This window comes from Glycine max, chromosome 8, assembly GCF_000004515.6.
Source record: "Glycine max cultivar Williams 82 chromosome 8, Glycine_max_v4.0, whole genome shotgun sequence".
NCBI lineage: Eukaryota > Viridiplantae > Streptophyta > Magnoliopsida > Fabales > Fabaceae > Glycine > Glycine max.
The window spans coordinates 12,158,521-12,181,367 of NC_038244.2; the positions used below are offsets into that span (position 1 = coordinate 12,158,521).

The 22,847-nt window shown below is 33.4% G+C and overlaps 3 protein-coding genes across 5 annotated transcripts; 2 read left to right on the forward strand and 1 right to left on the reverse strand.

The window, feature by feature from the left end:
- Positions 1-3: 3 nt before the first annotated feature.
- LOC100778408 (cell wall / vacuolar inhibitor of fructosidase 2-like) lies at positions 4-4,231 on the reverse strand. Of its 2 annotated transcripts, XM_041018200.1 has the most exons (2): positions 3,975-4,231; positions 4-1,076 (listed from the first exon to the last, which is right to left on the reverse strand). In XM_041018200.1, exons 1-2 carry the CDS (start codon positions 4,081-4,083, stop codon positions 571-573), a joined length of 615 nt encoding a protein of 204 aa, XP_040874134.1. In that variant the 5' UTR covers positions 4,084-4,231; the 3' UTR covers positions 4-570. The 2 variants fall into 2 exon arrangements, with proteins under 2 accessions (XP_040874134.1, XP_003532882.1); XM_003532834.5 differs by lacking the exon at positions 3,975-4,231 and having other exon boundaries at positions 4-1,257.
- A 3,218-nt stretch (positions 4,232-7,449) lies between these two features.
- On the forward strand, positions 7,450-10,937 carry LOC100778947 (uncharacterized). The gene is made up of 5 exons (XM_003532835.5): positions 7,450-7,871; positions 8,226-8,727; positions 9,147-9,348; positions 9,628-10,122; positions 10,402-10,937. The coding sequence occupies exons 1-5, from the start codon at positions 7,460-7,462 to the stop codon at positions 10,711-10,713; spliced, it is 1,923 nt and encodes a 640-aa protein (XP_003532883.3). The 5' UTR covers positions 7,450-7,459; the 3' UTR covers positions 10,714-10,937.
- A 908-nt stretch (positions 10,938-11,845) lies between these two features.
- Positions 11,846-21,853, forward strand: LOC100778394 (phosphatidylinositol 4-kinase beta 1). 2 transcript variants are annotated; one of them, XM_006585295.4, is made up of 17 exons: positions 11,846-12,215; positions 12,320-14,041; positions 14,545-14,733; positions 14,877-14,925; positions 15,467-15,599; positions 15,699-16,188; positions 16,564-16,644; positions 16,726-16,845; positions 17,573-17,642; positions 18,668-18,765; positions 18,845-18,949; positions 19,841-19,894; positions 20,016-20,159; positions 20,278-20,331; positions 20,419-20,493; positions 21,096-21,179; positions 21,267-21,853. In XM_006585295.4, the coding sequence occupies exons 2-17, from the start codon at positions 12,551-12,553 to the stop codon at positions 21,366-21,368; spliced, it is 3,339 nt and encodes a 1,112-aa protein (XP_006585358.1). In that variant the 5' UTR covers positions 11,846-12,215; positions 12,320-12,550; the 3' UTR covers positions 21,369-21,853. The 2 variants fall into 2 exon arrangements, with proteins under 2 accessions (XP_006585358.1, XP_040874135.1); XM_041018201.1 differs by having other exon boundaries at positions 11,959-14,041.
- The last annotated feature ends 994 nt before the right edge of the window (positions 21,854-22,847 follow it).

Consider the following 22,847-nt stretch of genomic DNA (forward strand, 5'->3'; position numbering starts at 1 on the left):
TGGTTGAAACCAGCCATCTGACACATCTTTTTAAAGTAGTGGAAGTGTGGTCTAACCATCAGAACCGGCTCTAATATCATCCCTCACTTATATATTTTAATGAGAGATTATTTTTAATCGATAAGAGACTTGAATTATTTCTAACATTAATAATACAATACAAAGACTAAGTGTGCTACGTTACTGAGTCGTGGACCAAGAGAAGTAGAGACCTAGAGAAGCCGATCCAGATAGTTATAAGTGCCCGTAAAACCAGTCCGGTTAGTTGAACCGGTTTGAAAAAGAGTTTGGTTCGGCTTTTAAAAAATCCAGTTTGTTTAACTGAAACTAGTTTTTGGCCCAGCTAGCCAATCCGAGATTATTAACTTGAGCCAAATACGCGGAGCAATACTAGATTAACATATCAATTAACAAGCTCTTATATAAGCTTTGATCGTTGTTTTACACCCAGCTGTTGCAAACATTGAGACGCAGAAAGAGAAATTAAAGTATATAGAAGAAAAATACACACCACCAGATAATTTTAGTGGTTCAAATTTGGCATATGATGCAAATGCAAATGCAAACTAGCTACCGATTAAGATTCTCAACAATCCCCAAAGCAACATCACATAAACACTTCAAACCATCCTCTCTAGGAGCAAGCTCAGAAGGATAAACCAAACCCGAGTAGAGTTTGAACAAGTTGTGACAAACATTGGAGTAATCATAGGCTGCAATGATGTGCATGGAAGCATAGTCATATGCCTCATTAACCAAATCCTGAGCAGAAGCTTGGAGGGCATCACTGGCATACTTGTACTTTTCTGCACACTCCTTCAGCACCCTTTTGAAGGTGGAATCGTTGTTGTTGGCAGTGCCAAGCATCTTAGAAGACAAATAGAGAGAAGTGGAAGTGGCATTGGCCATTCCAATCCCAACCATGATCACAGCCAAGCCCTTTGGGTCCGCGTTTGCGCTGCTTGGATTGGATTTCAGGGAGGAGAAACACAGATTGTAGTACTTGGTGTTCTTGCAGGTTTTCTCTATCAAACTGCCATCTCCTTTAACAAATACGTGTGGCTGAAGAAGGTGTGCTAGCAAGAGGAGAGATAATAGATAGAAGATCTTAGAAGCCATTGAGATTGAGATAGCAAAAGAAGAACCAACACCGAATTATCATCACCAAGCACCTAAAGGTATTTATAAGGGGATTGAGAGTTTTTCAAGAAGGTTTTAAGGGATTTCCTTTTACTGTTAAATTCTGGGAGATTTGCACTGTGACATGATTTGTTAAAATCTTTTAATTCAATTTTAATTTGAACGTTTGGAATTTATTTTAGTTTAAGGGAAACTTTTGTTATAACTATTAAATTAATTGTCTTATGATTTGTGTGTGGTTTCCGAAAATATGTTTCAGCTTCAAATTCCTTCTTAACGTTCAGTTTTAGTAAATAAAAAATGTACTTCTCTATTTTCCACGCACAGTGTTAAAATTTTAATGAAAGTCGAGGCAATAATTAAAGTCAAGAGGCAGAATTATGTTCGGATGTGCTTTTACGTCCGGTTTGTCTTGCGTTTCAAGAATTAATAATAGTTTGCCTGAATTTTCGGCTTGAAATTGGACGACAAATTCTTGCAATGTTCTATGTAGGACTCGTGACATGTAACACGAGCATTGATTGGTTTGGTCCATGTTCTTGTGATAAACTAGGAATATCTTGTACCAGTACTAGTACATTATTGTTGGTTGTTGGCTAATTATAAGCAATGATGAACATATCTTTAGGGCGGGGCATAAGTTGTAAACTATGCATGAGTTGTTTTCTAGTTGTATTTACCGATTATGCAGACCTTTTTTGGGAAAACACCAAGCTACTCATAAGGCATTGCTTGTCTTCTAGCACACATCCAGAGCCCAATTAATTCACGGGTCACAACCAACAAGAATCTAGACTCTCAATCCCATGTCTATCCAGTTCTGAAATGTTTCTCATTCACCACTACTTGAACAATTAATAAGCTTCAACCACCATCCTTCTAGATTTTGCTCACTCCAAAAGGCTACAAATCTTTGAAGTTGCTCTACTTTTTGTCAGAAGATTTTCACTTATTTCAAGTTCAATGATCTCCAATTCTTATCATCAATAATATTCACATAAGAGTAGTAATTAATTAATCTTGTCATTACGGGTAAGATAGTTTAATTTATTTGAGAAGACTTTTGATAGATTTCTGCATACAAATTTCAAAATTCAAATCCACTCAGCGATGAAATATATACTCTACTCATATGTAAAACCCGGCAGTAGAGCAACACCTTAGTTTGTTTTGTACAAACGCAATGAAACTCAAAGGAGAACCTTGAACTTTCTTATACATTGACTATTATCCTAAACATATTTTCTTTCTGACATAAAAAATGAATAATTTGAAGTGTTTGAATTCACGGGGATGATACAACACAGGTTCTTCACTTTTTCCAATGTATTTAAAGGCTTTATTGATTTCTGAGAAAGGCACTCATGGCTGATAAATTTTGATAATTTCTCCGGCTCAAGTTCTTGTCACATTAGAAATAAATCAGAAGAAAAAAGTGTATGATGACAGGTGTCTAAGATAAAAAGTTGATTTAATTTAAAGCTAATGCCTAATCCAACAATATCACTATACTTCTTTTCATCTAGAAATTGTTGTCAATTTAATTATAGCTTTTGCACCTCAGTTAATCCAGAGTTCTCATGGTTAGTGTCTAAAAAACATGTGCCTTCTTGAGCTTCTCAGCTCGTGGGACTTACAACAATATGGGGCTCGAGTTTTTACGAGTTTCGTTCGTGCAAGTTTGCACAGCCAAACTCGAGTCTCCAAAATCACACATTTTTATACCCTTTAGCCTATGTTGCTTATAGTTCTCTAGACACTTAATTAGACACTCTAATTAAATTTTAAAGTCCTAAATTGTATCATGTATTCATGTAGCTTAGCTTTAGATGATTAACAGGGAAGTTTACAAATTGACCTAAGTCCTTAGACTAATTTCTCCAAGTGTCTTCAGTCTTTCACCTTTTGGCCTTCGGCTTTGTCTTGGTGTGTCTTAGAATGATTTAAGTGTTGGATTTGTAATCATCAAAACTTTTTATGAATGTCTTTTGGAAGTCTTCGGCTTGGGAGGTTATGGTTTATATTAACATTAACACTTTAATCATCAACTACGATGATTTACATACCAATCTCAAGCTATGCTTAAGATTTTCTTCCACTGACAATTATAAGAGTATTACAGTAATTTGACCTTTTACAATCAAGGAAACCATCTTAAATAACCAAATACCCCAAGATTCAATGTTTAGTTTGAATCTTTGCTAGTAACCTCAACACGTCATTATTCATTGTTGTTCTGCCGGATGATATTAAGGATTAAGGAGTCTTTTAATTCTATCACTTTTTGTTGAAAATAATAATAATTACTTTTTTAACAACATGGTCCTCGTTCCTAACCAATTAATAACTTGTGACAAATATTAATGTCTCTCAACCATGACTTGATTGTATAGCTAATAGCCTATATAATATAAGTAAAATAAAAACTTTTATCTTTTATAAAAGACTAAAATATATTTGTGATCTTTATTATATATATATATCTGAATTTTGATTTTAATTTCTGATAATTTTTTTTATTCATTCATATTTAAAAAGTTTTATTTTTTACTCGTGTCATTAAGATTTTACCGATTAACTGGCTATGTGATTGTTAATTTCTTAAAAATATGATTTGTGATTATTTTAAAACCATCAATATTTGTATTGAATTATAAGGTACAAGAGATAAAAACCTCTCGAAACAATTGAAACTAAAAAATAATTCCACCCACAATTAAAAAATAGAACTCAGATTCAAAAGGATAGAACATCCTTTTTTTTTCAATTGAAAATTAAATACCTTATCAATTACTAGCAGCAAAGCGAGAAATAGGATATTCATGAGATCTTACAAAAATAATTCCGCGGTTGCTGCAACAAGAGTAAGCAATTGCTACACAACAGAATGGCACAAAAATCTATGAGAAGAGCCTTTGAGCTTCTTGGCGAGGCCATCGGCATTCGGCGGCGGAGTCGTTGGGAGAGAAATATTAAACACTCTTCCCATCTCAAAGTTTTTTTAGTTTCAATTGTTTATGCATGACAATTTAAAATTCAAATAAATCTTATAATTTTAAAAAGTTAACACTCTATCATCAGTTGAGTTGACGGAGAAATGCTAACAATCAGGATGAAAAATGAAACTTTTTAAATATTAAGAAGCAAAAAATTATCAAATTAAAACTAAAAGTTATATATATATATATATATATATATATATATATATATATATATATATATAAAAGTAGAGAGAGGGAGGCTAAATTAGGACAAATCTAATTAAAATTGTTAGCCCATGAAGTTGACTTCAATCGTACACAAGTACGTACAAGATGTTATCAAAATTTATGTACTATCACATCGAAAAAACTTGTGTGTATTAATATTCATTTAATAGTATATATATATTTAGGACAAATTTAATTAAAATTGTTAGCCCATGAAGTTGACTTCAATCATACACAAGTACATACAGATGTTATCAAAGTTTATGTACTATCACATCGAAAATAATTAAAGAAAACTTGTGTGTATTAATATTCATTTAATAGTGGGCCAATTTTGCATGTGTATTATAATATTCGTTTAATAGTGACTCCAATTGAAATTCATAAATGTCTATGAAGAATAAAAAATCCAAAATTCTCATTGAAACTTTTTAATGAGAGGATTTACTCCACAAATTCATTTTATGCATTTATTCATTTTGGAAGAAAAAAGATTATGAATTAATAGGCTAAAAGAATTTATATAATTGTCCAATCTTACCTCAGTATGACAAGTGTATAAAATTGTTTTATATTATGAGTGCATAACATTAAAATGTAAAAAAAATGAAATTACCAATCAGATCCTTGCTCTTTATTAAAATGTATATTCGTCTTTTATCTTTTATTCGGCTATGACCAAGGCATGCATTCTTGTCTACCCCAAAAGGCACAAACTATTAAAGTAAGAAATCTAGCAAACAGAAGTGAGGATTAATTGTCCCCACTTGAAGTTATTCATTCATTTAATTAAATTTTAACCGACATTAGTTCAACTTTCTGTGGGTCCACTTGTCCATGTCAAATTAAACTTGTGGGTAAACTAATTAGGTAGGCGCAGCTTCTCAGCAGACACTATTTTTGTTTTTTTACGAGAAAACTTCTAAAAGACCCGTAATACTCAATACCTAAGAACAATTTTAAAATACGAATCAACACGCAATAAGAAATTTAATTTTATGTAACTAATAAAATAGTAAGTACTATCCTTTTTTTTACGCAAATAGAAAGTACTATCCTACTAAATAATAATAATTTAATTTTTAAATGTAATTCAAATATTCTTAACAGTGACATAATAATTCCACCAAAAAATACTAAATGACATAATTATTTTATTTTTTTATTTTAATATAAAAGTTTAGTTATATTAATCACTTTTCATACAATATTATTTAAGTTAAATTATAATTTTGATCACCCTAATTTTAAATTCATGATTTTAATTCCTTTGATTTTTAATTGTAATATTTAGTTTTTTAATTTTATAAATTAATGATTTTGATTCCTGATATATTATTAAATAATAATTGTGATTATTAGACATATTAAATTAATTTTAAATTAAATAAAAATTATGAATTATTAAAAATTTTAATAAAAGACTTTTTTATCTTTAATATGGTGTTGCTGTCTGTCGGTGGAGTTGTGACAATGGAGGAGGAAGAGATATTTTGCCGAGGAGAGAAGAAACACATTATTATAGAGAATCATGATTATTAATATTTTTTAATAATTAATGATTTTAATTAATTTATAATTAACTTAATAATGTGATTAATCATAATTATTTATTAATAATCTATTAGGAGGAGGATCAAAATAATCAATTTATAAAACTAGAAATACCAAATATTATAATTAAAATCTAGTAAGACTAAAATCATTAATTTAAGAAACATGAGAAACCAAAATTATATTTTAGCTTATTACTTATAATTATAGTTGCATTAAAAAATTATTTTATTTGTACACAGAATAAATTTTAATATATCAATGAATTTTATAAATGATAACCGATGTACTAAAGTTTATGATTCTACTAGTCCATTCTCATTTATATTTTTAAATGGCAATTTTAAAATAACATAAAAAATATTTATGTTTTAGAAATTTTGTGTAAAATAAGAGTTATTTATTATTTATATATACATATAAACACCACTTCTATTTAATATAAATATAAACACTACTTTGAAAATTAATTGCAATTAATTTTCTCCTAAGTTACACAAAGTGGGTTTTTATAATAATACAAAATATAGTATATGTTTTAATAATTTTTATTTTTTTTAAAACTTAAATATAAACACGGTAAAAATTTGTAAAACTATTTTTTTAACATAAAATGATTTTTCATAAAAAAACTGAAAATACCTGTTCTTAGCTTCTTATAATCCTTGTTAAAAAAAAAAAAAAAACTTCTTATAATAAGCTAAACATATGGGACACGTCCTTATCTTAAAAAGTAATTAAAACAAGACCTTATATTCACCACGCAAAAAAAAGACCTTATCTTATGTATTCTATATCATTACTGTTTATTATGAAACTCCCCAAACTACCGTTCCTTCCGGTTTACTTTAGGGGGAAAAAATTCTCCCAAAACTAAGGTCAGGTAAACATACCACATTACCTACCATTAGCTGGTTCAAGAAAAAGTAAGAAACCATTACCGTGCACTTGGTGGTCAACAGAAAGGAAAAAAAAATTATATCTATATCAATATACAAACCAGATACAATTTTATGTAATTGTTTTGAGTCTTCATATTTTTTAGATCATTTTATTTATATTTTTAATAATATTAAAGTAATAATAATAATTAATCTTCACGTATTAAAACTGATCAACTAATCAAAATTAAGTAACCACTCACTAATCACTTTACATTTTTATTAGACAATTTTACCTTTAGATCATTTTTTATTTTTTTTTAACTTATATTAACTTTCCACTACTTTTATATTATTAATTTTTTTATTAACTGTATTTAACTTGTATTCTTTTTATTATTTAAAAAATCCATAGAGGCACGTCTTCCCCTGGTTATTATAATTGTAAAGAAACGTTACATTTAAAAGTAATGTTCAAATAGAATGTTTGCATGTGTTGTCTAGTGGGCGAGCTACCTGAATTGTACACATATCCACAATAAAGAGGCTCCACAGGTTTGTCCAGCCCATAATATGCATCCCACTGAAACAATTACCTCTAACCAAAATATAAATCAACAAAATTATTTTGCCTTCTCTTAATTAAAGCCTTCTTCTACTTGCACCCTTTCTTATATGCTGCGTTACATAAACAACATCATACAACATTATATTCAGTTGTTCTTTCTAATGGAGGTACTAGAGCATCCCTTATTGGCAGAGATACCCGTATTAGCCGAACCATGCATGGATCAAAGCGTGGACAAAACCAACAACGAGGTTGGAGTGTTATCCAAAACAAGCATATCATCTCATGACTTTTGCAACCACTCTGAGTCCTTCAAGAAGCTCGTGGAGATGGGTTTGCCGTGTAATGAATCAGTTGAGGAAAAGCTGCATTGGTTGCGGTTACAAATCATAGGTAATGAAGCAGAGTTCGATTCCCCATTTGGAAAGCGAAAAGTTGTCTATGCTGATCACACTGCTTCAGGCCGCAGCCTTCACTACAATGAGAATTTCATCATCAAACACCTTCTTCCTTTCTATGGTATGTTATTCACATCATTACACCAAGCCACCCTTAATCATTTATATATACTATAAGCTCTGATTTGATATAAGAGTAAATAGTGTATACACTTATTATATTATCTAATCATAAATTATCACGCAAGTTTGTTAACTTTAACCATGTCTACCTCAAAATTATACTTACCATTTTTTTTACTGTGCATGGAAATTAAACTCTTGTTATAATATGTTGCTAGCTTATTTTTTATTATGTATAGACTATGGAAGGTACGTTGCTCAACTTAATTTTCCATATTAAGGAAGCAAGCTATAGAGGACACTAGAATTTTAAATGTGAGAACATGTCTGAGTCTTGTTATTTTGTGTATAGGTAACACGCACACATGTGACAGTTATGTGGGAAGCAGGACAACAAAAATGGTACACGAAGCAAGTGAGTACATTAAAAAGTGTTTAGGTGGTGGAGAAGATGATGCACTTATATTATGTGGCTCGGGCACAACTGCAGCTATCAAGAGGCTTCAAGAAGTGATGGGAATCGCTGTGCCATCTGTTTTGAGGGAAAGGGTTTTGAAGAGCCTTAGCACAGAAGAAAGATGGGTGGTTTTTGTTGGACCTCATGAGCACCATTCAAACCTCCTTTCTTGGAGGCAAAGCTTGGCTATGGTGGTAGAGATTGGTCTTGATGATAAAGGGTTGCTTGATATGGATGCTCTAAAGCTACAACTTGAGGCCTACAAAGACACCAATCGACCCATGTTGGGATCTTTCTCAGCTTGTAGCAATGTCACGGGAATCTACTCAGATACACGAGCAATTGCTCAGCTTCTTCATCGGTACAAAGCCTTTGCATGCTTTGATTTCGCAGCAAGGTATTCAGTTAGATCAATAATTGTGGGCATGTGTTGTCGATTCTCTTACTTGTTCTACTTGAATTGATTAAAATTATCAACATTGGTTCACACAAGTAATAAGGACTTTATGTTCTTTAATTTTACAGACAGGTATTGTATAGAATTTTTGGCATGTGTTGTGCTATCTGTGTACATGGAGAATTAATATATAGTCTTAAGACGACCAGATATATGTCTATAGTTCTTACTAATCTCTATATGACATGAAGTCAAATTTTATTCTTTTTTTTATAAATCACAAAACTCAATTACTTGTCATGTGGAAATCGATGAGGATCATAAACATGTGTCAGATCATACAATAATTTCCCGTTGTGCATGAGTTTGTGTGTTAGAAACATTTGGAAAGTTGGTAATGCTTTTATTTGTTTGTTTAGTGGTCCATATGTGGAGATTGACGTGAGGTCAGGGGAGAGTGATGGGTATGATGCAGTGTTCCTGAGTCCACATAAGTTTCTTGGTGGTCCTGACTCTCCTGGTGTGCTCCTCATGAACAAGGCCCTGTACCTGCTAGGATCTTCACCACCGTCCACTTGTGGAGGTGGAACCGTGACTTATGTCAATGCCTTCAATGAACAGGTAAATTGCCATTCTCATGTTGAAAATTTTGGAAAATCATTCGCTATGAGCCTATGACAGAAACTACGATTTGGATCGAAAAATAACTCTAAAGTTACCTAAGAAATTGTATCTAAGTTTTATCCTTTTATGCCATCTTACCTATGACAGAAACCACATTAAAATATGTAGACATACATCCATTTCAATATTCATTTTGCAAAGCATTTTAAAATCTTCTTCCCCTTCACCTTATATTCATTCAAACTTCATCAGTCATCATCATCAAATTTAATGCAGGATACATTATACTTGGAGAACATAGAGGAAAGGGAAACTGGGGGGACGCCTCCAATAATCCAGACAGTGAGAGCAGCATTGGCATTTTGGGTGAAGGAATATATAAGCTATGAAGATATTGAAAAACGGGAACAACTGTACATTAACAAGGCACTCGAGAGACTTGGTTCAAACCCCAACATTGAGGTTCTAGGAAACTTAAAGGCCAAGAGACAAGCTATATTGTCATTTCTGATATACTCTACCACCACCAATTCTTGCTCAGCTGGTGAGTGGAGTGATGGTAACAAAGAAAATGAAGGGGAGCTTGATTTGTGGGCAGAAACGGGGAACCAAAGAGGTAAACCACTTCATGGTCCTTTTGTTGCAGCATTGCTCAATGACCTCTTTGGAATTCAAGCTCGAGGAGGGTGTGCTTGTGCTGGACCTTATGGACACGAATTGCTCCACATCAACAAGTCTCATTCACTTGCCATTAGATCAGCAGTTCAAGAGGTGAAAAACATGACCCCCATCAACTTTAAATATTATGTTTTAAGTGTGTAAAATGTGGGTTACATTACTTAAGATTTTAGTCCTTACAATTTAAAAATCGGTGGTGTGGTTCTTGCATTTCTGAAATGTGATGGATTTTGTCCTTGACTTTATACTTCATTTCCAACTAATCAAGGACAAAATCTACCATGTTTCAGAAAATACAAGGACTAAAACTATTGATTTTAAAACACATTTGATTTGTTTTAAAACTAAAATTGTTTTGTTACTTTTGCCCAGGGCTATATTGGAGTAAAGCCAGGGTGGACTCGAGTAAGTTTTCCATACTACATGAGTGAAGAGGATTTTGAGTACATTCTGAAAGCCATAGAGTTTATAGCTGTGTATGGCCAACGATTCATTCCTCTATATAGTTTCAATTTGATAAATGGCAGCTGGAGATTGAAGACACAGAAATTTGAGGCACAAACCAAGGAAGGCACTGACAAATTTGAGGTGGCTAAATGTGTTGCTAGTAGCCTCCGCAAATTCCCTTCTCAGGGTATACTCCAGGAGGAAGTGGATCCCAATATCTTCTGCTTTAGAATTTAAATTTATTGTCAATAATACCAAACACCATTTGTTCCATGTACAAATATTTCACGAGACTTTCCATTGCTTTTACACCATGATTGGGATCTACATTTCCTGGCACCCCTTGCTGGTTTCTATACTTTAAAAAATTAAAATAGTGAATGACTGGTATTGGATTTAGAAATGAAAAACTCTTGCTCGCAAAACGGTCAATAATTCAATGCAAGTAAGGCTAGTGAATGATTGGAATGGTGACAGAGATTGGAGTGAAGAGGAATAGAGTGGATAAAAAAGTTGATCCAATTGTTTGTTTTGTAATAAACTAACAATAGATCAGAATCGAAGGGGATGAGACTTGTTTTCTTAGTCTAGTTTTTATCAAACTTTGGAATTGAATTTGCATTCCACTCCATTATAAACATTCAAATAATAAAATAATATTTGTAATCCAATTCATTTCATTGTATTATGTTTCAATTCACTCAACTTCATTCTCTATCATCAATGTAAACAACTTGAAGGAAACTTGAATTTACTCAAAAAAAAAAAAAAGAAACTTGAAAGAAGTTTATATGGGACCCTTTTTTTTTTTACAAAAAATTATATGCTACCTAGACCCATATAATCATATAGATGGATATTATAGTATCTAATGTATTCGAAGGAAAGTCTGTAAAAAAAAACTTTTGAAGGAAGTTGTAAAGATGAATTTCAATAGTTTCTAACCCACTCTTTTAATTATATTATTTATTATTAATTTAAGTTGATTGAAAATCATAAAATTTTATCGATTTTACTTTTTATTTTAACGATTCTCTTTTATAATTTTGTGTGTTTTTTGATAAATTTAAACTAGTATTAAATAATATATTAGGAGGAATATAATGGGAAGGATATTAATTACCCAAATTCTAATCTAGTTGGACTTTATGAGTTTAACAACCCTTTTATCTTTATAGTTACAATAACTTTTTTCTTTTAGTTTTTACGGTTAAAAATATATAATTTTAGTCTTATATTCCAATTTTCCAACCTATTTGGTTTTCGCTGTATAAAATCGCCTAACATAGTTATATTTATATTTTTAAAACTGCTACAACATGGACAATAATGACTCATAATGAAAGACTAAGGACTGAAATAATTTTTTAAAAGAAACAAAAACAAAGAATTTTAATAAAAAAACAATAAACTAAAAGTATACTGTATTTTAGCCTTAATTTTATTACGAAGGTATGAATATGAATGATTTTTTGTTTCTTTTTATATTTTGATGACTCGGACCTCAACTTTGTCGGCTTTTTACTCTGAAAAAGTAACGACGACCTCCACTGCAGAGCACCGTTGTCACCGCAACAATCATCGACAAAACGCCGTCGTTTGAAGCAGCTACGGAGATCCACTGCGATATTCGATTGAATTCCGCGCTCTCTTACAACTAGAAGAATCAGGTTCAATTTTCCATCGCAATTTCGGTATCTTCTCTTCCTCCAATTTAAACTCGCGTTGCAATATTCAGGGTAATTCCTCAATCGTTTCTCCTGTAGCTTCAGTTTCCGTTTTCCTAGAACTTATCATTGTTAAATTGTTGCTCTGTTATTTTATTCGCATGACTGCTGCAAAGGTTTCTGCTCAGTGTCTCGGTGCTCGGGTTTTGCAGTAGTCGTCAGAATTGGGCAACTGCAAAGAGGGTAGTATCGATTTGTGAGAGGATTAGGGTTTTCACCATGGTTTAAGGGATTTATAGGGTTTATATTGATAGAGTAGCCAGTGTCGGTAGCATTAACGTACTTTAGTTGTTCTGGATTTGATCCAATTGAAATTAGGGTGTCCCTTCGATGATGGTAAATTGAGGATGGTGAGGTTTTTAGGGTTGACTCTTGGTTATGCTGAAGAACCCCGTGAAATAGCATCGAGGTCGAACCTGACCAGTGATTCTGGTGAAAATGGGTGGCTCATCAGGTTCTTTGACTCGGCATTCTTCTGCGAGTGGATTGCTGTTAGCTACTTGTACAAGCATGATCATGCCGGGGTGCGTGATTATCTCTGTAATAGAATGTATACTCTTCCTTTGCAAGGTGTTGAGAGTTATTTGTTCCAGATATGTTACATGATGATACACAAGCCTAGTCCCTCCTTGGATAAGTATGTGATAGACGTGTGCTCGAAGTCGCTTAAGATTGCTTTGAAGGTGCATTGGTTCTTGATGGCGGAACTTGAGGACTCTGATGATAATGAAGGGATTAGTGGGATTCAGAAGAAGTGTCAGATTGCTGCCACCTTGATGGGTGAGTGGCCACCTCTAATACGGCCCCTAACTGAACCCCCGAGTCCCGGAGGCAAAAGCCAAGTTTTGAATAGGTTACTGTCGTCGAAAAATCTCTTGTTGTCACTAACATCCTCACCACCTGCTCAAAAGCCTTTATCATTTTCACCGTCCTCAGGAAACAATTTGCAAGAGGATGACAAACCACTTTCTCCTGATGAGAATAAGATATTCAAGAAGTTTATGCCGAGCCCGAAGGTTAGAGATGCTTTGCTTTTTCGGAAGTCAGTGGACAAAGACGATGATGGTTCAGAAAAGGATGGTTTTTTCAAGAGGCTTTTGAGAGATAGCAAAGGTGATGATGAACTGGGCCAAAAAATTCGTGATTCATTTCTGTTTAGGAAGTCGTCTGTGAAAGATGATGAAGACTCTGAAAAAGAGAATTTCTTTAAAAGGTTCTTAAGGGACAGTAGAGGTGACGATGAAGACTCGGAAAAAGATGGTTTCTTTCGAAGGCTCTTAAGGGATAGTAGAAGCGAAGATGAAGATGTAGCTTCAAGTTCAGAGGGATTATTTAAGAGGTTGTTTCGTGACAGCAAGAATGATTCTGAGGACAGAACACGTACTAAAACAATAGAAGATGAAGATAAAGAGGGATTTTTCCGAAAGTTTTTCCGGGAGAAATCTGAAGATAGGAAGGATGGGAGTCATAGGAATGATAATAGAGATGTGGCTAATTTTGAAGAGAAATATGCCAAACCTGCTGAAGAGGATGAAAAAGAAGGGTTTTTCCGGAAATTATTTAAGGATAAATCTGAGGACAAGAAAGATACAAATGATAAAATTGAAGAGGGTACTGCCAATGGTGAGGAAGAAGAGTCTTCTGAGTTTTCCTTGTTCAGAAGACTATTTCGCGTGCACCCTGAAGAGGCTAAAAGTAGTCTGTTCAATGAAAACAGTAATAATGGCGGTTTATTTGAAAGTAGTCCAGGTACAGAGAATTTTTTCCGTAAATTGTTCAGAGACCGTGACCGTTCAATTGAAGATTCAGAGCTATTGGGTTCAAAAAGACAGAAAGAGGTCTGTTAAATATTTGTTTATAATTTGGTTTATTTCTATGGTAAAATCAGGAATATAAAGCAAAAAAGTGTGAATGGAACCCATATATACAGAATCCTAATTATTTTTTTAATCATAAAAGATGCTTAATGGCTCTCTGTGACTTCATGATAGAAAGTCTGTTTTACAATGTCCATTTGGACTCTGACATTGCTTAAATTTTTGTAACAGCCACTTGATTGGCTTGACTACCTGCAGGCACAGCCTCTGCTTTGAATAAATCAATTTAAATAAACATGGTACAATTCATGCATGATAGCATGACGTCAGAAATGGTCCATATATGCGACGTCTCTGATTGTAGTTGTAGGTCTGAGGGCTACTACTACTAGTATCAATGCATTCTGAAATTTATTTCCATTTTCTCCTTTATGTTTTGCTAGTTTTTAATCTAAGATAAAGATTATTTCTCGTATATCACATTATTATGGCCTCGTTTGGGGGTTATCATATTATTTTGGCAGAAGCATCCTGGATCCCCAAAGCAGCAGAGTGAAAAGTCGAGCACAAAGCCTCCATTACCAATTAGTTTGTCTCAGTTCCGGAAAGGGGCTTATCATGACTCATTGGAGTTTGTGCAGTCATTATGTGATACATCATATGGGTTAGTGGATGTATTTCCCATTGAAGATCGCAAAAGTGCTCTTCGTGAGGTTATTTCCTTAAATTCTTTGTAAATGCTTTTTGCATCTAGTTAACATTGTTAAAGACATAATTGCAGAAATATGTTTGTATTCTATGTATGTGTTTATAGTTTCCTTTTCTGACTTATTCTTTGCTATTCTTTTATTTCTAGGCACTTGTAGAAATCAATCTACATGTAGCAGAGGTTCAGAACACTGGAGGTACTTCTTACCCATTATTTATATTTTTTAAATGATGTTCATTTAAGGCAAACAGATTCCTGTATATTTTTTTATGTTTCAACTGAGGAGGTTAAATGTTATTTCCAAAGAGTGGAGTCTGAATTTTTTTAGTGGCACTGCTGCTCTCTTGGTTCAGAACGAGAGGTTTTACATGTGTATTTTCTTTGTTCCTTTCAATATTTAACAAAATAATTGCCTTGGGTGGCTGAGTGAAGCGTCATAGTTTGGAGCCACCGAGACATCAACTCTTAGTGGGTTGAATCCCACATCAAACATTTTTTTTTCTTAAAACAAAAAAAAAATGTTCTAGAAAACAGTAATCAAACAGGCTCTAAGTTTTTGGTTTTTGCTGACAGTCCATTTTTAGGAGGATCCTTGGAAAAGTATTTCTATAATGTGAATACAGTTACTGTAAAGTATATCCTTTACATGTGTGCTGAACACCAATTATGTTGCTGCATTTTCCATTGCTTATGCTAAGTAGATTTCACTTATCTCCCTGCTTCTATATGAATTATAGGAGTTTGTTTTCCATTGGGAAAGGGCATGTATCGTGTGCTTAATATACCTGAAGATGAAGCTGTTCTCTTGAATTCTAGGGAGAAGGCACCTTACCTGATCTGTGTAGAGGTTTTGAGATGTGAAATGCCAAGGTAATACATGGATAATACTCCTCAACATTGTGAAGAATAATATTAAAGTGAAAAGCATATTTTTGATATGTTCGATTCACTGCAAATTGTTTGTTCTAGTAATTCCAAGGAGGCATCCAGTTCTCAGAAACTTTCTCAAGGGGGAATCCCTTTGGCAAATGGAGATGCTCTCATGCAAAAACCACCTCCTTGGGCTTATCCATTACGGACAGCACAAGAGGTGTACCGCAATAGCAACGATAGGATGTCCAGTTCAACTGCTCATGCAATTGACCAGGCGATGACTCATGTATCTGAGGCAAAAATCAAATTTGTTAGTGTGAATTTTTCTGTGGAAATGCAGTTAAATGGTCAGCCAGAGGAGATTGAAGTGGCCGATCTACACGGTGGCAGTCATCGTTCTGCTTCAATTCATAGAGAGGGTGTGTATGATGCAGCAGCTGCAGGACATGTCAGTGATTTGGAATGGGTACGAGTAGTGTTGACAGCCGATCCTGGGGTTAGATTGGAAGATATTGAGGATCAAGCACCGCCTCGGAGGAAGGAACATCGCCGTGTTCCAAGTACGGTGGCAATAGAGGAAGTAAAGGTGAGATAGAGTGCTTTTTCACTGTTATCAATGCTGCTATTGTCATTACTTTTGTCTAAGCTTCTACTGATCTGTTTTTCAGTCTTAATTTGGTAAAGAAAATCAACCATGTCTCCTTGATAAATTACTTGTCATATATATGTCTGTTGATCTGGTTCCTCATGGCATTGTGCAACCTATGATGAAAGAAATTTAATGTTGTTTATTACTTTATTTCTATTTTTAATCAATCAATGGGTCAATAAGGATTATTTTTTCTATCAATGGTTGTCAAAGTGGACTGTGCTTTAGATTACCCAAATGATATGCATTAAAAGAATTCCTTAATTGGAAGAATATTTTGTTTTTAATTGTCAACATTTGAACCTTTGGTAGGCTGCGGCAGCTAAAGGGGAAGCACCTCTTGGACTCCCTTTGAAAGGTGCTGGTCAAGATTCATCCGATGCACAACCAAGGGTAAGCCATACTTATTGAAGTTTACTTTTAATTAACCTCAGGGTTGTTTAGTTGTCATATATAACATGATTCTTCCAACAGGTTAATGGAATTACTCCCAAAGCCAGCGATGCCTTGTCTGGTGAACTTTGGGAGGCAAAGAAGGATAGGATATGCAAGGCTTCCATATATGGGAAGTTACCTGGTTGGGACTTGCGATCTGTAAGTGCATGTTTTAAGTAAAAGAATTTGCTTTATATGTAGTTATTACTTATTTTGGAAACTCATGAAGATATGCACTTGCTATATTAATAAAACTATAGAAGTGGTAATATTTACGCATAATAGGAAAAAGGAATGAACCCAAGGATCTGTTGATCAATTTATTTTTTACTATAATAGAAAATCACCATTTGTTACATTCGGTGCTTTGTGTCCTTGACACAAATATATTACAGTCAAATTATTTTGAAGATGGTTTTTACAATTAAACTTGATAATTTGTGCCTTCAAAAAGTGCTTAAAAATGTCAGCGTAACAACAATTTGAAAGTTTCACTTGCTTGGTGGAAAAAAGCATCGTATATTTTAGAATTGAAGGCTTAAGACTCCTAAGAAAAAGGGCTGACTCTGAATATTGTCTCTATACTGCTATTAATAAAATAGTTACTTAATTCTTTGTATGCTGATAGCTTTTTTGTGGGCAGATCCTAATTGTACATAACATGGAAGAATTCTCATTAGTCATGACAGATTCAGGATTGAATTACATACTGTACTTAGCAAACAATATTTTCACTGTGTCAAAAGCAGTATCTAAAGCACATTATCGTGTACTTTATATATTATTATTATTATTATTATTATTATTATTATGGTGGTTGGCTTTTGTATTTTATTAGTTATTTGTCTTTTAAGCATGATGATGCAATTTTCCTTTTCTCACATAGGTTATTGTAAAGAGTGGTGATGATTGCAGGCAGGAGCATCTGGCTGTTCAACTTATTTCTCACTTCTATGGTAGGTGGTCTTTCAGATGCTTTTGTTTTCCCCCTTCATGTGCAGAATTTAATCATTGTTGTTCCATTGATGTTCATTATGTTGCATAAAAGTTTTTCTCAATTCTTTTGTCTTTTATACTTGTTTCCCACGACTCTTGTTTATATGATGAAGTTTAGACAACATGTATTGTATCTGTGAAGGATTAATATCTATGTCCAAATGGAACAAGTATAGAAGGTAAAATTATGACTTCCTTTCCTTTTAATAAACATTGGTTTATAATTTTCCTATGCATGCTTGAAGTTAGATCGAGTAAGATCTGAATGACAGGAAACAGTTATTTTGTTAAGAATTTGGAAGTATCTAGTTGTTTTACATCTATTAGATATGAAACCATTCTTGTGCCTTTAGTAGGGCTGAGAAAAAGCTGTCTTAACCAAACTAAGTTAAAACTGAACTGAACCAAACCAAGCCCTAAATGACCAACCTTCTTGTAACTGTTTCTTTTCTAATCCAGTTATTTTAACTCCAAATAAATACAGTTATTATTGTATATGATTTGGTGAGTTTAAACAACAAAATTCTTGTTCAAGTTATTGTATTGTCTTCTCTTCTCTTTTCACCTGCTTCCCTGGATCCAAATGAAGCTATTTAATCTTTAAATATCAGAACATTTTATTAACTATTCCTTAGAAATTTCATTCCCATTTCATTTTGTAAGTCACGTAATGCTCTCTTCGTATAATAATACTATGTTATTCATGATCTCATTTAAGTTCTGTCGTGGATGTCCACTTGGAGAGTTGATAAATCTATTTTTCTGCAGTTTTTAATGCAGTAGTTGTAAGTGGAAGTGTGTACTAAAGCATGGATGAAATTGTCTAATAAGCTAGTTGGATTATATGCACTTAAGAGCTGTTGTGGAAACTTATTGGATCATATTTTTATTATGTTCTAAATTCTTATGAGAGTTTAAACCACAATACAAACTTTTGTCTGTGTTTCATTACATGTTGCTTATAATCATTGGATTTTGATGCTAGATATTTTCCAAGAAGCTGGCCTACCCCTCTGGCTGCGCCCATATGAAGTTTTGTGTACTTCATCTTACACAGCTCTTATTGAAACAATTCCAGATACGGTAATTCTGTGCTCACATTTTACATGTGTTGAAATGTCCAAGTTTTCCTCTATTATTAAAAAATATTGGTGCTTTCTAGGCTTCTCTACACTCTATCAAAAGTAGATATCCCAACATCTCAAGTTTACGTGAATTCTTCAATGCTAAGTATCAAGAAAATTCTCCCAGTTTTAAACTTGCCCAGGTAATTTAGAGATGCAGATGCATTGAGTTATTGTAGACTGAACTTGTTCATCTTATGATTTGCATGAACTTCTTATTGGCATTTGTTCCACTAGTATACTCTCTTTGTGAGTCCCACTAATCTATGAATGGGACCCCCCAAACAGGAAACAGGATCCACATTAATTTCACCACCCAATAAAAGTCTGTCGAAAAGAGGGTGTTGGAAAGTGTGTTTAGGGTTTAGTCAGTTAGTTAGCTATAGGGGACTTTTGTGAGGACAAATGTCTGTGAAATCCCTATAGTTCTCTATATGTGAAATGTGATGGTTGTGTCGGAAAGAACAGTCAGCTAGAATTAAGATACACATGTGGCAAGGTATATTGGATAAAATATCAAAACTTATTTGCCTAAAAATGAAAATATATACTTATAGATTCAACAAAAAATTAGATAATATATGAAGAATTTAAATACTTCGAATAAAAAATTTAACACATACAAAATTAGATACTTTGGAGTATTGCTGTGCCATTTTCAGCATTCTGGTTTATTGTTCTTGTATCATGTACTAGTAAATTTTAATTATTAAGCAGGGGTTTTCTTTTAGGTTCTACTTCTCAGCACCCTTTTCTGGGGGGGGGGGGTGTACTAGAGTTGATTTGTTTTGATCAATGTAGTCTTGTTGCTCCTTACTTTCCCTCTGTCCTTGTTCTTTAATCTGGCATAGTTGTTTAATGCCATTTGTTTCAGTTTAATTGTAGAGGTTATTAATTTTTGAAGCTGTTTGTTTAATAATTTTACTAATTTTAACTTGTGTGATTAAGAACACCTTGTTTTTATATTTAAAATGGAGACAATTTCATTTCTGTTATTGTGTTTTACTTTGATAATTTTACTTTCTTTGTTTCAGAGAAACTTTGTTGAAAGTATGGCAGGATATTCCCTGGTGTGCTACTTTCTGCAGGTGTGAACTTTCTTATTAACTGATGCTTTGAGTGACAATTTGAATGATAACATTTTACTGTTTATTGTCATTGAATGCTTTTTGTTCTTCCCATTTCTCTTTTTCATTTCTGGTCATTCAGGTGAAGGATAGGCATAATGGGAACCTCCTATTGGATGAAGAAGGTCATATCATACATATCGATTTTGGCTTCATGCTTTCCAATTCACCTGGTGGTGTTAACTTTGAAAGTGCACCTTTCAAATTAACACGTGAACTTCTTGAGGTAAAACTCAGATTATTTACTTTTTTATTATACTGCCCATATTCAAAATTCCATTTTAATAGATATTAGATTTCCTCTATACAATGATCACAAGTTCACAACAATGTGATTGTACTAGGTTATGGATTCTGATGCTGAGGGTGTTCCAAGCGAGTTCTTTGATTATTTTAAGGTGCTGATGAATACTCTTTCTGATTGCAGATGATAGATGCTATTGTTAGCTCTAATTTGACATGTTGCTTTGTCCTCTGCATTTCAGGTTTTATGCATTCAAGGCTTCCTTACTTGCCGCAAGCATGCTGAGCGCATCATTCTTCTTGTTGAGATGTTGCAGGTAATATGAATGTTAGCTCCCTGTGGTTCCATGGTCATATAATATTTAGTCCATCTGTGTTCTGTCTGGTTGTGATTTGTACTTCCAGTTTCTCAGAACAGGAAAATAGGTAGCTTACAATATGCTTTCTCAAACAACCTTGCAAATTTTACTGACTGAAAATATCTCATTATATGATAGAAACTTGGTATCGTATTATTTAGAAAGAACAAGGGATTTCTCCCTCGAATATAGTGCCTAATTTGCAGAACTTCAAGGGTCTGCACCCCAATGCCCAAAGGCTCCAATTATCTCACAAATGACAATTGACAAGTTATTCTTCTCTTTTCACCTCTCTTATTTATTGGCAATCTGCCTTAATTATTTTTCTCAGCCCATCAAACAAATAGATACCAGCAACTAACTAACAAACTGACACTCTAATTACTAACAGATAGATGTTATCTAACATTATATTCTCACCAGTACATGTACTATCGTATGCCACTTAGTGCCCCCCCCCCCCCCCCCCCCTTTTTCCACGTCTGGCTCTGGAAATACTCTCCTGTTCATGTTGGATTTCCTCTTAATTTTTCTCTTTTTTTGGGTAATGTTGGTATCAGGATTCAGATTTCCCATGCTTTAAAGGTGGTGCTCGGACAATACAGAACCTACGAAAGCGATTCCATCTCAGTTTAACTGAAGAGGTTTCAATATTAATAATGTTACCTATTTAACTGTCACATGTTTTTAGGTGTGATTTTTAAGAGTGAGTGTTATAATTTTTTTGGCAGCAATGTGTCTCCTTGGTGCTTTCACTCATTAGCAGCAGCCTGGATGCTTGGAGGACACGGCAGTATGATTATTATCAGAGGGTTTTGAATGGAATATTATGAGATAGTTTGTCATGGTGATCACTTGATTTTCGACTTTGGCCAACCCTTGTACAGTGAATGCTCGTCAATTCAATTAGTATTGACATTTTTAAGTCACTAAAAGGGAAGGTTGGTTCACCATGGAGTGGCTTTAAAGTATTTAACAGAGGGAAGAATTAATAGGTGGGGGCGTCCAGCCTCTTTTCTCCCAGGAAAATCCTAACTGGCCTTAAAATTTGTACAGTGTACCAGGCTATATTTACTGGAGCTGGGTCTTTTTTTATTTCATTTCCCTCGTATCATACGAATGAAGCTCTGCTGCTTGGAGAAGTTACTTTAGCCTCCTAAATGCAGAGAGATAGTGCAGAGTGTACAGTGATTTGAGCGGGACAGACCACATTTGAAATGGGTGTTGAAATGGTTGCTTTGTAAACTGATTTATTGTCTTTCGGAGTGTTCAAACTCCGAAGTGTTGGGAAGGAAATGATGGACAGGCCTAAGTGTAAGCAAACTGTGCTGTAATTTTTCTTGATCTCATTCTCATATGTTCAATTCAACGGCGTCTGTCTTCTCAGAGTTGATTGCTTGACCCTGGAAAATTGTGATCCAGATTCTTAAAATGATGTTTGATTGTATTATCTCCTGGTTAATTTCACGTGAAATTTGTCTAACCTTCGTATTAATCGTATACAATGTTTCAGGCTTGGTGACATTGTATCTGGATCACAGTTCTTGAAATTTACTTATAGTGGAATGGTAAAGTTGTCTCTGCCTGCTGCAACAAAGTCAAATGCGACATTGAGAAAAAATAAAAGGGTCTTGAAAATATTGGTTAAAAGGAATAATAATTAAAAAAGTTTTTATTAAAAATTAAGATAAGGTTAACTTGGAGATCATGGTAGGAGTGTTAATATTTTTGCATTTTTAATTCCTTAAGGGCCTAATCAGATATTTTAGGATACTGTTGGTATTTTCTAAAAGGATTAAATATATATTTTTTCTACAATTTAGTGTTTTTTTTATTTTTGTTCATGTATTTTTTTTTTTGCTTTAGTTCTTATAAAATGTATTATTTTATTTTGTCTTTAAAATACTTTAGATAACTTTTTATTATTATTCAAAATATTTATTTTTTACTATTTAAAGTATTGTTTAAAATGTTTTAAGAAAGAAAATTAAAATAAACATATTTTATAAGGATTGAAACAAAAGAAAAAAAAATTGTAGGGATGAAAATAAAATAAGTGTTAAATTGTAAAATGTATTTAAGTCTTTCTAAAAATAAATCATTAACATGAAGTTGGTGCACTTGAATGCACTAAGCTAGTTAAGTGCCGGTATATTGATAATTTATTGTAGTAAGTTAATTGTGGTGATTTTTAATTGATAATGTCTTAATAATTTATTGGTTTAATAGAATCAACATGGATGTCAGGGTGTGTACACATTTAGGCAAACACCATTTTGACTTGGGTTGGGAATGTGGAATTGCAGAGAGAT